This window comes from Mustela erminea, chromosome 16 (assembly GCF_009829155.1).
Source record: "Mustela erminea isolate mMusErm1 chromosome 16, mMusErm1.Pri, whole genome shotgun sequence".
NCBI classification, from domain to species: domain Eukaryota; kingdom Metazoa; phylum Chordata; class Mammalia; order Carnivora; family Mustelidae; genus Mustela; species Mustela erminea.
In genome coordinates this window covers 52060053-52074105 of record NC_045629.1, presented here as the reverse complement: position 1 = coordinate 52074105, position 14053 = coordinate 52060053, and the positions used below count along the sequence as shown (strand labels likewise).

The window sequence follows — 14053 nt, the reverse complement described above, 5'->3', positions numbered from 1 at the left end:
AGGAATTCTTTCAGACTCTCGCCGGGGCGCTGCAACCCAGCGTCGAGGGCGTCGCCCAGGTTCCCCAGCAGCCCGCCTTCCCAGTGCTTTCTCTCACCTGGCCACAGCCTTTGCCTCTCCCCTCCACTGACACCCCTCTCAGCTGTCAAGCAGTGATTTTCCAGTGTCAAACTACATTTCATCTGCCAGTATTTATGCTTACTACCTCTTTTTATTCTCCTCAGTAGGGATGGAGGGAAAATAGGTCATCTTCCTTAAAAAAAAGAGTAAGTATAGAAGTCCCCCAGACATTCATTTCTGGTACCCAGCTTTCACTTTTCTATTCGCTTAAATTCGCTTAAAGAACTCAACTGTCTTCCCTTTATATCCCAGGCATTCCTTTCTCTCCCTAAAATATAACATTACAGGTGACCATCCGAAGGACCTGGCCCACTCTCACTTTTCAGGAAGGATACTGTGTGACTCTTAGCCTGTGTGTTTCTGCACAGAGAACCGACATCTTGTTTCTGCTGCAGCTGTGCCCCTACATAGTCTGTCACACAATGTCATCAGTCAAGAGCAAGGCAACTTCCCAGCATGGGGAAATGTAATTACAACACAAAGTCCACACACCACCCCAGAAAGTTATTTTTAACTCTGACCAATATGTTAGGCCAACAGCCTCGCCTGGTACAAGCTAATAATCGTACCTCACCTACACACACGCCCCTGTTCAGTATTCCTAAGACATACATCCTAGAATCATGCTAGCTTTTGCTGATTCACATTCAGTTCCTGTTCCTTTAAGACACTAAATTATTTTTAGTTCCCCACTTTCTGAAAACTAGTATAGGAACATGAAATATTTATGTTAAGTAATAACGCAGACATTTACTAATAAGTTATTTTCAGAGAAGCAAATATGTATATATAATGCCTTCTATTTCTCAGGCTTGTGTGAGGTGTGGGAGGTGAAGGAGTGATACTTGCTTCCAAGGTCAAGTCGTTATACTCATTTTCTCTGACCATGATCGACACCACCAATCGTGACCTATATGATATAACTTCAAGGACAAAATAGGAGGGCTATACCTGATCCTTTAAGTCAATGTTGGGGAGCGTTTTTATGAACCTGCATTAAATATCTCATCATGCACTGAGCACCAATAGAGTTCCAAGTTATTGTCCAATTTAGATTTAATAACATGGCTGAAGCAATTCCCATTTTCTCTTCTGTGGGAGGCAGGTTGAAAAGTCTGAAGAGAGGGTAGAAGATTGATGGGTGCAGTGAGCAGCAATTTTGCTTAATAATGACAATGTACTTGAAGTAGCACCGCTTAGCATTTCCAGAGATGTGGCTGCTGTGCCCCCCATTTACAGGACTTGTCAGCTCCCAGAAATTGACAGAAGAGGTAGTTTGAAATAGACAGTTGGAACACATGTTGGAAAAGAAGTATCTTCCATCGTGATCACATTGAGAATGACTGGTCAATTTCGGTTTAGGAAATTTGTAATAGCACACTAAATCCCTTGCTGCTAAATAGAAAACAAACTCAGAAACATCAAGAAGCGTGGAATGAGCTGCTTCCCATTTGTTTTCTGGTTGATAAAGAATGCTTTCGTGGACTGAATGCTGTCTAGGTGGCTTCCCATGGAGCATTCAAGGGCAGCCTTGTCCAGGGGTTCAGACCCCAGCCTCTGATCTCCCCTGACCTACAGGAACTGTGCTATGTAGGGTGAGTTATAAACCTCTTTGTGTCCCATCTCATCCTCATTTATTGCATGGGAATAAGGATGGCCCCTACTCCACAGAATGATGAATAATATTTTTTCCTATGAGTAGATAAGGTATCCTATAACCCCATTCAGAGAGATGAGGTCGAGTTTTAAAGAAGACACTAACAGACCTGACATGATTTTTAAAAACTTTTTTGGGTTCTCCTGGCAACCCGATTCAGAATCGACCTGTGCCATGGACAAGTGGCCGAGCTGGAGAAAATAGAACTAAATCCCGTAACAAGTCATTTCTCTGGGTCCGAGAAGACGCACGTGGCTCTCAGAAATCCTCTTGCTACCCACCAGGGTTCTCCCCGAATGCTTGGAGGCGGTGTGGCGGTCTCCTGCAGGCTTCGCTTCAGTGACTTTCTCATCCAGAAGAGAGCACCACTCTTTGATAGAAAGCTATTTGCAAAGGGACAGAATGTTTCTCTGCAGCTGTGATGTGAGTGCTATCAAAGTCATTGACTGACTTGGAAACGAGCTTAATATTATCTTCAGGGCTCCTGCTGCCCTGTCAGCTTGAGCCTTAGAGATTTGTGTAACTGGGACTCAGGAAGACAACCTTGACGCCCTGGCTGCAGGGAGATGAGCCCTTTGATACAGGTTCAAAGCAAGCTTGACAAAGAGCAGCTTTCCCCTGGGGCAGACTGACCACTGAGAACCCCTTCCTGCAGATCTGCTAATGAAGAGGCAGTCCAGGAACACCAGCCTCCCTTAGCCCCTGGGAAGGCTTTCATTATTCCTGCCCTTCCTTGTCACCACCCCTCTCCTGCCTCTGCACCCCCCTCCCCCAATCAGGCCAACAGCTTCACCACCCAAGCCATCCAAACCGTCATTTGTCATTAGAGACAAGGGCTCTCTCAAAATGCTAATCTCCTGAGCTAGCTAGCATACTGTTAAATTTGAAAAAGATTCGGTGACAAATCTCGCAGCTCTTGGGTCTGGCTTACAGCTGGAATCAGGGCATTGCCACCCCACCCCCCACCCCTTTGCATCTGTTCTGCAGACACATTTGATCGAACATAGTTTCTAGGTCCCTTTTGACCTAGAACTTTGCCTCAGAGTTACTATCCATGGGCTCTTCATTAGAGGAATTACTCTCTAAGGGACAAAGTGTTTATCAGTCAGGGTCTTGGGCTCCAAACCAGAGCAACCAGCTTGCTCACCCTTAAGCAAAAGCTCACCCTGTGGGATGGCCTTGGGGAGCTCACCAATCAAAGGAGCAGCCAGTGCGGCAGGCTTGGGAAGGGCAGAGCCTGGGGTAGCTTGGAGCAGGAGCTGGTTTGCACTCAGGAATACACCTGCCAATCACTTTTAATTTTTTTTCCCCCCCACTCTGCCAATGGGGAACAAAAGGCAATTGCTCAGCCCTTGGCTAAGTAAGAAAGGGCACCATGCCTAACTGTCTTACTGAATTCTCTCCAATGGGGGAGAGAAATGTCTTCAAGAAAAATGGGGGTTGCTGACACCAGAGGAAAGCCGAATAAAAGCCAAGGGACAAAACTCCAGTGCTTGCTGAGCTGCATTTCTCAGGAACTGTGTGTGTGGCCCATCTCAGAACCAAGATGCACTGCAGGTGTCCATGACCCCAACTCCCGTGTATCTCAGGGGGTTGCTGAACCTTATAGTGATCACATGTGAGGGTGTTGACTCCGTCTTTCTTTTAGTCAGAGTCTACGTACGAGCATTCTTGCTTTCTTCCAACATGGCCTCTCAGTGTTCAAGGGCACCACCAGCTCACCAGGGGACGTGGCGTTCACCGGTTCTACAAGGGGCTGTTATGTGAGGCTGACTTTGTCTTTCATACCTGGGCCTGGGCTGCATCCGAGGGAGCCCCTTTGAGTAACTTAGGAAAACCTGGAGGATGTTTCATTATTTTTCCATGAAGTTCTGAGAAGGATGGATCCAGTCCTATGTCCTGCTTGAACAGTGGCCTAAGCCAGGGACCGAAGAGACAGTGCTTAACCCTTCCTTCTGCTCAGGACCTGACACTGGTACTGGCACAGACCTGAGGGGCTGTTGGCCTCAGGCTTCATGCTCAAGAAAGGCCTCAATTTTAGACTTTTGAGATGATCACAAAAGGTTTTTCTAAATGTCCCAAAGACACACTGCAAATATTGAAAGAAAAAGATGTATCAGGTAGGGGGTCTCAGCTGCAACCAAGAGTAGTTAAATAAAAGGGGAACATGTTAAAGGACACTGAGAGGCTCAGAGAATCTCCAGAAGGACCAGAGGACCAGGCTGAGAGGCTATACATCTGGACCAATGCCTTCGGCCTAGCACAGGGCAGCGGGGAGACACAGTGCAATCCCTGTGCACAATGACCATGGAGGAGACCAGCTCCCATTCCTGGGCCAGCTGCAGAGGAGGGTAGAAAGAATGGTCTTGGCTCTTGCCTTAACAGAAGGCCTCTGCCTTCACGGCTGCGTGTTCAAAGGAACAACAGGTATCCGTACAAAGGCAATTGTGTGACCTTGAACTTGTGTTCATTCCATTAATGGACCATATACCCCACATGGCACTAGTAATGAATAGATTTGAAATACATTTTATAGCAATTTTAGGAATCTCATGATGATATTGCATTCTGTTTCTTTAAAACAATTACATATCGAAATGTACCACAATTATTTTTCTATCTTCTTATGGCAGGGTTACAAATATACCAGGGTTCTCAAGGGAAAGTTACTCTGACCTCTCAGAGGTTCGTTCATTATCAGACTGTGTGATCCTTGGGCACACACAGAGCTCTCCACAGCTCTATTTCAGCAGCATCAGCGGGGACACGGGTGATAATACTTACCTACGTACTCGTTAGTGTTAATCAAATCGGCATTGCTAACTATCACTAGGCATTGATGAACAAGCATTTCCTATAACTTATAAGATGCAATGAAGAATGGTAATTATAACAATTTCCTTTACTTATTTCTGTATGTCTGTATTAGTAATGAGCTTGTACAGCTCTCCAGAAGTGTTAGGTATGTGACAGAACTCTGCGATTAGATGTTTACCTCTCCTTTAATTTAGTGCTCTATTTCCAAAACACAGTCACGTCCTAGAGGACAGGGGAGGCAGGAAATAAAACATACAGAAGGAAAATCATGCAATTCTCTTTGTTCATTTCCTACATATTTATTAAGCACCTACTGTGTGCTGGGGATGAAACAACAACATGATCTCAGTCTTAATGTGTGTACCCAGTAGGAAAAGAGGGACTTATCAGGAGATCGTTAGCTGACTTAGCATTCAGATGGTCTAAACCACAGAAGAAAGAGGGCCATCGGGGTCAGCTTCTCAGCGCCAGGATTCTCTTTTTCCCCCAGCTTTATTGAGATGTCATATAGGAGGCCCCAGGACTCTTGAATGGGGCTTAGGGAAGGTGGATGTGAGCAGTGAGGAGGGTCTGGAGTGAAGAAAACGGCATGCACCAAGATCCAGAAGTGTGAAAGTTCCAAGATCCAGAAGTGGGGAAGCTTCTACAGAACTGGAGGATTGCAGCTCGGGCTAGAAGTCAAGGGTGGGAGGGGCACCTTGTCTGCACCTCCCCACGGGAAAGTGCATGCCTGTTCTTTTTGCTGCTGCTGATACTGCCTGGAATTTACATTTTGTGCTAATTGGACCTCATTTACATAATGCCTTATTATAAAGAGTCACTTAGATGTTGCCTAATTGTCTTCTCTCTCCTGCAACCCGAAGGCAGGCGGAGAAAGTCAAGGTCATGACCTCTATTTGGCTGAGGCAGAGAAATCTGATTTGACATTTTGCTGTCACAGATCTTTAGCTTTCTTATTTGGGTCTTTTTGGATATCGGTTTATTCCTAGCCCACAACAACTTCACTGTGTATCCTTCAGTTTATTTTTGTCAGCCCGCATATGTATTTTCCCTGTAGATATAATACACAAATTTATATGTAATGTTTTTCCATGTATTATTATCCAATTTTCATTTTCTTTGCTTCCCCAGCATATTCAGGAATTCTAGTCTTTCACAGATGCCCGATATCCCATTGAACAGTAACTTAAACAAAATCATGGTGACGGTCTTGGTATAGAACTTAATTCTTCTGTTAGACCATTTCCCTAAGAACGTCAGTAACTCTTAACTTCCCATCAGGAAAAAATAGAATTTTATGATTTAGGGTTCCCCTTCGTTGCCTCTTGTATCTAGTAACCACTTAGGCACGAATTTTTATGCATTTTGCGTTCTCTATCTGATGGCCTTACTGATCTGAGGCCTTACTGATGCATCGGCCCAGTCATGTTTATGTCACATTTTACAAAGCCCAGGGGTTTCTGCCGTCAGTGTAATTGTGATAGGTAGGAAAGCAGCAGCCCAGACTATGGAAGTACCAGAGACTGGGGTGGTCATAGAAAGCCACTTTAACCTGCGGGTCTGAACCTCCTCTATATTTTTCCCTAAGTTTATTTTCTCCAAATTTGTACCTCTTGTCACATCATAACTCATTCTACTCCTAGTAAATACTTACTAGGAGTAAGTATCTACTCCTTTAAATATTTTATTCATGTTCCTACTTTAGTGACATTACTTACTATTTGATCGGTAGCCTTCCCTCCTCCTTAGTCTTTGGAATTATTGTTGCTGTATTTGTATCTACCTCTGATTCATCTGATCTTTTCAACTTTTCTTTGTTTAGTTTTTGCCTTTTTTTTTTTTTTTTTAGATTCATTTATTTATTCGAGGTGGCACAGGGGTCCAGAGGGAGAGAGAGAGAGAGTCTCAAGCAGACTCTTGAGCACGGAGCCTGACGCAGGGCTCGATCTCATGATCCTGAGATCATGACCTGAGCCCAAACCAAGAATCTGACACTTAACCCACTGTACCACTCAGGTGCCCCTTGACAACTTTTCTTTGTAACATTAAGTTGATTATATTTGTCAGATGAGCTGGTGATGACCTGAGGTAGGGGTCTTTGTGGACGGTGGTAAGAAGCGTAGGAAGGTAAGAGGGGAAACACAGAGGCCAATAAGAGGTGTTGGGCTCACTCAGATGACAGACGATGGTGGCATGGACAATGATGGAGAGCAACAGAAATGGGCAGGTTTGGGATTCATTATAATAATAATTTTTTATTTTTTGAGATAGAACTAACAGTCTGGATGATAACTTGATGGGGACATGGAAAAGTAGAGAGGGGTATCATTTATTGAGTTGGGGAACTCAAGGGAGGAACAAATTCAAGTGGGGGGAGTTATGGGAGGCATTAAAAATCAAGAATTCTGTTTGGACAGAAATCCAATGAGGATTGGAAACCAAGTAGGTAGTTTGGTGGAGGACTTCAAGATCCAGGCCAGCATCGTCTCGTTCATTTCTAGAATGGCTGCGCACAAAAGCTCTGCCTCTGTCCCAGCTCTATCCTTCCAAGTCAGGGTGGAGGGAGCTTTGGGGAGCTCTTCCTTTGACTCAGACTCAGCCTTGGGGTTTTTACCAAAACCATTCCTGAGAGAGCTTATAGGAACCACACCAGAATTCAGATTATGCCCATATTATCATCCACTGCTGCCCAATCACTCCCTCCCCGCCCCTTTCCATTAAATGAGATTTAGGGCAAGAAGACATCCAACATTTCCAAGTACCTAGCCTGGAAGTCATCAATTATATTGTGTAAGGTTGAAAGTATTGATAAACTGCTGAGAAGGATGATTAATATGCAGATAAACTGCTGAGAAGGATGATTAAGATGCAAATGGGTGACCTAGAGCCTGCTAAGGAATTGTATTCTAAGTATTTTGTTTTATTATGATTCTCAAACTTTCAGTTTTGCTGCAGACAAGGGAAAGAAATTCAAGGTACAATTTTCCTTGGTAACAACCAAATTCAATTTGATAACTACCAATTAGGAAATCCCTCTGGGAAAGGAGGGACAGGAATTTGGGATTTGGGCAGAGGTAATGAAGAAGCCTGGCACGCATCAAAAAAAAAAGAAAAAAATTCTGTAGAGCTGAGTACCAGGTCAGTGTGCTCATCAGACTCATACATGTTGTAAAAATTAATTTAAAAATCTAAACGTGAAAGGCAATACCTTCCTTTCACCCACTTCATCCTCATTAATCATCATAAGAAGTGATCTATTGGGTTTTTTTCTCAGAAAATGTAATTACTTTGTAATGAAATGTTAATGCTATATTCTATTCTTAAAGTCGCTTGCTCAGATGATAAAGCTTAATATGGCTTAATAGAGTTGCTAAATTTTCTTCTTTAAAGTTGTTCTTTTAATATCTTCTATTTGTCAGATGAGCTGGTTGATGACCTGGGGTGGGGGTCTTCGTTTTTACAAACAGGACTATTTCGGCAAAAACCCACCATCAGGCTGTTAACTTCAACATCTTCGAGGGCATGGTTTGCCACGGGGTGCCCCTCGTGACTATTTCCAGAGGCAAAGTGGTATATGAAGCTGGAGTTTTCAGTGTCTCGGCAGGAGATGGGAAGTTTATTCCTCGAAAACCATTTGCTGAGTATGTTTACAAACGGATCAAGCAGCGGGACCAGGTGAGTTGTGCAGAAGTGGGCTGTTACCTGCGGCTGGACTGTCACCTGTTCCTGGCTGTTGGGGATGTTGTCACATACGCTAGGTTTAACACATTCTTGGGCTATAAGGATTGATAGGGGAGGTTCCAGAAAAATACCAGTTTTCAAAGAAGGAGTCGTTATTGGATGGATGTGTTTTCCTTTGTAATTGGTGTGTCTGTTGAGGGTTTCCTCATGACCAAGTCAGGTTTCCCCAGGCAAGTTCAGGGTCCATGGGAACATTTGGCCATTGGGTTAGTCAGTGTCCTCTGGGAAGCAGACATTTATGTTTTCATTAGGGGAAACACCTGTATGAAAAGATGGGAGGGAGCCAGAAAAGACTGGGGGAGCCTTCAGATGGCAAGTCAAGTCTCCCCTGGTGAAGGAGAAAGAGAAAGGAGTGGAAGCCTCCTGGTCTGCCGTATAGTCTAAGACAGACTGACCAGGGCCTTGGGGCAGCCCTTGAGCCAAGTCTCCAGTTGGTCAGCTATATGGCATGCTGTCATTGTCTGCGAACAGCTGTGGGAGGTGTGGTCTCTGTGCAGAAAGAGAGGTAGAGCTCAGAGCTTAGCAATGAATGGCTCCTTGAATGTCTGAAGGTTCATTCTAACGGCATGAGAACATTGGTGGAGTTTGGGGTTCAGGTAGATCTAAATATGAACTCTACCTTGCCCTTCCATGTCCTAGCTATGTGGCCAAGAGCAAGATCTCTCCTCCTTGGGCTCAGCTGGTTCATCTTCTTAACAAACTCTAAGACTCAAATGAGAGTTTTAAATGGATGGGCCATAGTAGGAGTCAGACGTTAGTTTTGTCTTTTTGCTCTCCTCTTTTGATGACTAAATCCATAACAAAGTTCCCCCAAGACTTTGTTTGTAATAAATGTTATTATAAAAGAGGTATTTGTTCTTAATCTATCTTGATCTTTCACAACTTTATTTACTTTACACTGAATTTTAAAAATTCATCTTACTAATACACTGACTTGTCAGAAAGTTTCAGATTAAAGCCATATAGATTGCTGGATTTGGGGTGGGCGGAGGCAGCCTGTGCCCTTAAGCCCACATGGGGACAATAGGCCAGGACTGGATGGCCGAGACCTTCCATGGCTGCCTTTCTGATTTTTACTCGGCAGGCTTCACTCACTGTGTTCCTCATCGGACCATAGAGGTAATAGAATTTAGAACACTTGGATTTGTTCTAAGGCTTCTCTCTCTCCTTTCCATTTTAAAATATACTTCTATTTTTCCAAAGTCCTCTGGCTGTTTTTCAATGCATCCCATTTGGATCTTGTAGTCTGTCTGGTTTTTGCTCTTAATCCTTGTGAGAAATTTTTACTTGTGGATTCTCGGAGTCCATTATACAAGATTCATCCTGGTGGTGGTTGTTGTTTTGAACTCTTCTAAAGCTTTGATTAAGTTGACAAGCTCTCCAGAATGTTTTAAATTCTCAGGGTGCTGTAATTTTATATAGTATATTTCAGCCAAAATGTTTAAGATTACAGTTCATTTTGCTAGGGTTAATTTGTAAATGTTGACACTGACAGGGGACAGGTAGATGGTGACTAGAAGAATCCTATGTGTTTCTGACCATTTATGTGATAGATAACAGCACTACTGACATTTACCGACTGCTAACTGGATGCAAATCAGGGCATGGGTGCTGTCACTGTAACAGCTCTGTGAAGGAGAGAAGTATTATTTTGCCCATTTTAAACATTAGAAAACAAGCTTCGAGAAATTAAGACACTGACGCAGGTCACACAGCTAGTATACAGCAGGGCCAAAACATAAACTCTGGTTATTTGGCTCCAAAAACTGTATACATGAGCAGTAAAGGATATTGTAGGTCATAGAGACTGAGTTAAATGAGTTCATGGGAGATCAATGATTCAGCATTCAGTGTGAAAAACAATAGTCTCTCAAAAAAATATTTAATCTGAATTGGAGGTATTGCTAGCAGCAAATTCATGCCTGAAACCACGGGAGTAGTATAAGGGATGAGCTGAAAGAGTGCGTCAGGAGGGAGAATCAACAGAACTGAGTGATAGGTTAAGTGACCCTTGAAGTGGGTTCAAGAAGGCACCACTCCTAGCGTCAGTTCCGGTTGCTCACCAGCAGGGGCGCTAGACTAACGGGATGCCTGACAGTCTGTATTTAAATGGCTGACTTTACCGAAGTCTTCCTCTTGCAGAGAAAATGTTTGAGGCAGCAGAGATCCCACCAAATGACTGTCTCCATCAATTCTCCTTTCCAAATGATCATTTTATGTTTTGTTGGCAAAATTCATGTCAACGTCCTTTTTCAAGAGTTTACTATCAATTTTGTGAGGTTTTTTGGTTTCTTAGTATTTTCTTCTGACATGAGCAGCTTTTAAGGCATCCAGGTGCATTATTGTTTTTCACAATAACAGTAAGTGATAGTTGTTATCATTACTGTCATGTGTTGTTCTGAGCACTTACTATCTACCAGACACTGTACCAGGCAGTTCCTATTCATTATTTTACTAAATCTGCATCACAAGCCATATGGTAGATATTATCTTCCTCATTTTACAGACTAGAAAGCTGAGTCTCAGCAAGATTAAATAACTTTCCCTGGGATAAGCTGTAAGTAAACATTAGAGCCAGGATTTGTAATATGGTTTCTGACTCTCACCGTATCATGGGACCTCCATAGAGCAAGAAAGGAAAAGAAAATGATTGTGAAATTCAAAGCTTAGGGAAATTCATTATTTTGCAAACCACTGGTGTGGGAAAAGTATCAAATAAAATGGATAAAATGAGGTTTGGAGGTTGCCTGGAACCATTTCAAACATTTTTTTTTTTTCTCTCCATTAAGCAAAGATAATTTTAATAGAAGAAAAATACCACACTAAGGTTAAGAAAGGGAGTTGTTAGGCATTCAGATTTTAAACTCACATTAGGTTATTAGAGCTCTTGCTTTGATTTTCACTTAAAACATTCGGGTTATTGTGGGAGTGGGGCTAAGAGTTGGAAGGCAAGCAGAAACAACCCATACCATTTCTCCTGTTCACTTGTTATCCAGCCCAGGAAAATTAATCACTTATCATTCTGGACTCCCAAAGAACAGGTGGTAAAGACACAACCCCTGCTCCAGAACTCAGCTGATCTGGCTGGAGCGTTGGTGTCTTGAGGACAGCATCTCATACTTTCATGCCCAGCGCTTGGTACATAGTAGGAATTTGACAAACAGACTGCAAATGGAAGGAGCAAAGACTATAGTTTCAGAGGTCATCGAAACAAATTTAAATCAAGTTACCCAGAAGACTGCCCCCTGACTCTGCCCACACAGTGGAGTTGTCTGTGAGCCTGATTCTTGCCCATAATTTTATTACTTAATAAAACTTACCATCATCATACCATGCAGCTATCACTGTTATTAGATATAGTGAGGAATTTCGATGGAAACAGCATTTTTATCCAATTTGACAGCTTTAGGGAATTGTCATTTTATTTATTTTAACATGTAAGCAGCCGACCCTTAAGGGAAAAAATTTAAATCAGAAGATGAGGCATCAAACTATCTGATAAACATAATAAAATATGTATTTCAATCTTTTATAAAAAGGCACTTAAGGGAGAGTTGTGGGGGAGATGAAGGAAGGGGAAGAAAAAAAAAGTAACAGCAACTTACATATTCAGGAGCATCTTGAAAAAACAAAATCAACTTACACACTGTTCATTCTTTACCCCCAAAAATATAGTTCTTGAGATTCAAATAGATCCTTTTTTTCTAGAATTTTTGTGTTTAGACTTGTAATTCTCACCAGCTCTTTAAGTCGTCTCTTTTTCTCTCTTTTTCAGTATTAAGCAACCCAGTCTATTCTGGGACATCAGGGTCACATTGCATTTTATAGAGAAACAGGAATAGCAGGGCCTGGTTTCAGAGCGTGGCTGCCAAAGCTTTTAAACTTTTAAAGCTTTGCAACAATAAGCATAATTTGCCTTTTAGATAAGACACAATGGAAGGGATGGCTGATCGGGTCCTTGAAATGAGTGTTCTCCACTTCTGAGGTAACCGTTTGTCAATGTCTTTCTCAATGTGGGAGCTCGGAGAAAATAATTTAAGAGAAGCCAGTGACTGCCATGTATCCTGATTTCCTCAGACTGGTGGCTAATGATTCTAAATGGGGAGACCTCTGGGGGAGTCAGCTCCTTGTGGCTCCCGAGAGACACCTGTGTGTGCCTCCTCCCAACTCCTCGTTCTGTGAGGTCACATGAGTAGCTTGAAATCCACTCTGGTGGGAGTATGGACACCCCAGAAATAGGCAAGTGCTACAAACCAGGGCTTTTGGGGTGGTGAGTAAAGGGAAGACAGAGATGTTTGGTAACACTGACCAGCACAGCACTGTACATGGGGACCCGGTGTCCCGGCATAGCGCTGTACACAAGGATCCGGTGTCCTGGCATAGCACTGTACACAGGGAACTTGTGCACCAGCATAGCACTGTACACAGGGACCCTGTGTCCCAGCATAGCACTGTACACGGGGACCCTGTGCACCAGCATACCACTGTACACGGGGTCTCTGTGTCCCAGCATACCACTGTACACAGTGGCTCTCTAAGTACTCTCCCTTTGGGCTTTAGCCACTCAGCATTCATGCAGTAAATATTTATTGATAACCAATCATGTGCCCGGCCCAGCTTAATCCTTACCACAACCCTCTGAAGCAAGGAGTGGCTCCCAATCTCATAAATTAAGAAATCGAGGCTTAAGGAGGTCACGTCGTGACTCAGTGGCCGCATCAGAAGTCAGACCCTGATTTTCTGACCTTCAGAGTGAATCTTTTCATCCTCTTCTGCTGCAGCATACGATCATGACATTTAATCCCCACTCACGCACGTGGCCACCTGCCCCCGTGCTCAGGATGCCCCCCACCAGCCTCCCCTCCTGCACATGGGGTTCGCTTATCCTCGCAGCGGCAAACTCACCCAAAGAACCATCCCTGAAATGAGAGGGCCCAGCTCTGTCACATGGTCCTTGAGAAATAGCTCGGCAGATGTGTTGGAGGTTAAATGGAAACATTTGGTGGTTTGCAAACTATTACCGAAATGCGAGGTTTCTCTGTTATGGGTCACCTCCATTGAACCTAGGGCTTACTCATGTGCGGGGTTGGGGTGGGGGGTGGTGTTCACCATTCCTGAAGAGCTTGGTTCCATGTGTGTTGGTTGCCTCTGAGCTCACCAGACAGGCATGGATTTCATTGGCTGCTTATTTGGACTGTGTAGTGTTGGACCAACGTCCGCTGCTTGGAATCTGGAAGTTCTGTTTTTATTGCTATTTTATTTCTTAGCCTCCATGGGTGGGTTGGTCTCAGAACTTTATTTCTTAGCCTCCAACGGTGGGTTGGTATCAGAACTTCCTTTTCGGCCCCAGATTCTTCTCTGTCAGTCTTCCTGGTCTCAGAAAAGCTAGCATCCCAGCATTCCACTCTCCGTGTCTCCCAGTTTGTGGCGCTGAAGTTCCGGGTCTGTTGGAGACACTTACTACATCTCCGTGTGATAGGTTAGTTAGCCACTGGAATAAAGGAATCTAGAGAACGGAAGAGATCAGAGCTGGACCTAAAATTTGGGAATTGTGGTGTGTAAATTTGAAATCATAAGTCTAGGGCTACCTAGGAGACTGTAGGCAGAGAAGGAAGGGGGCTTGAGATGGAGCTCGGGGGCTGCCAGCCTCCAGAGGCCAAGGAGCGGAGGAGCCAGGAAAGGAGCCTGAGAAAGCTTCCTGGTGAGGTAGGAAGAAAA

The 14053-nt window shown here is 43.7% G+C and overlaps 1 protein-coding gene across 1 annotated transcript in view; it reads left to right on the top strand.

Annotated features, from left to right (window-relative positions):
• The window catches only part of DPYS (dihydropyrimidinase), a 74616-nt gene that overhangs the window by 54952 nt on the left and 5611 nt on the right, over positions 1-14053 (top strand). The window contains exon 8 of the mRNA XM_032316620.1: positions 8062-8269. Coding sequence (XP_032172511.1) covers positions 8062-8269 — 208 coding nt within the window. The remainder of the gene's footprint in view (positions 1-8061; positions 8270-14053) is intronic.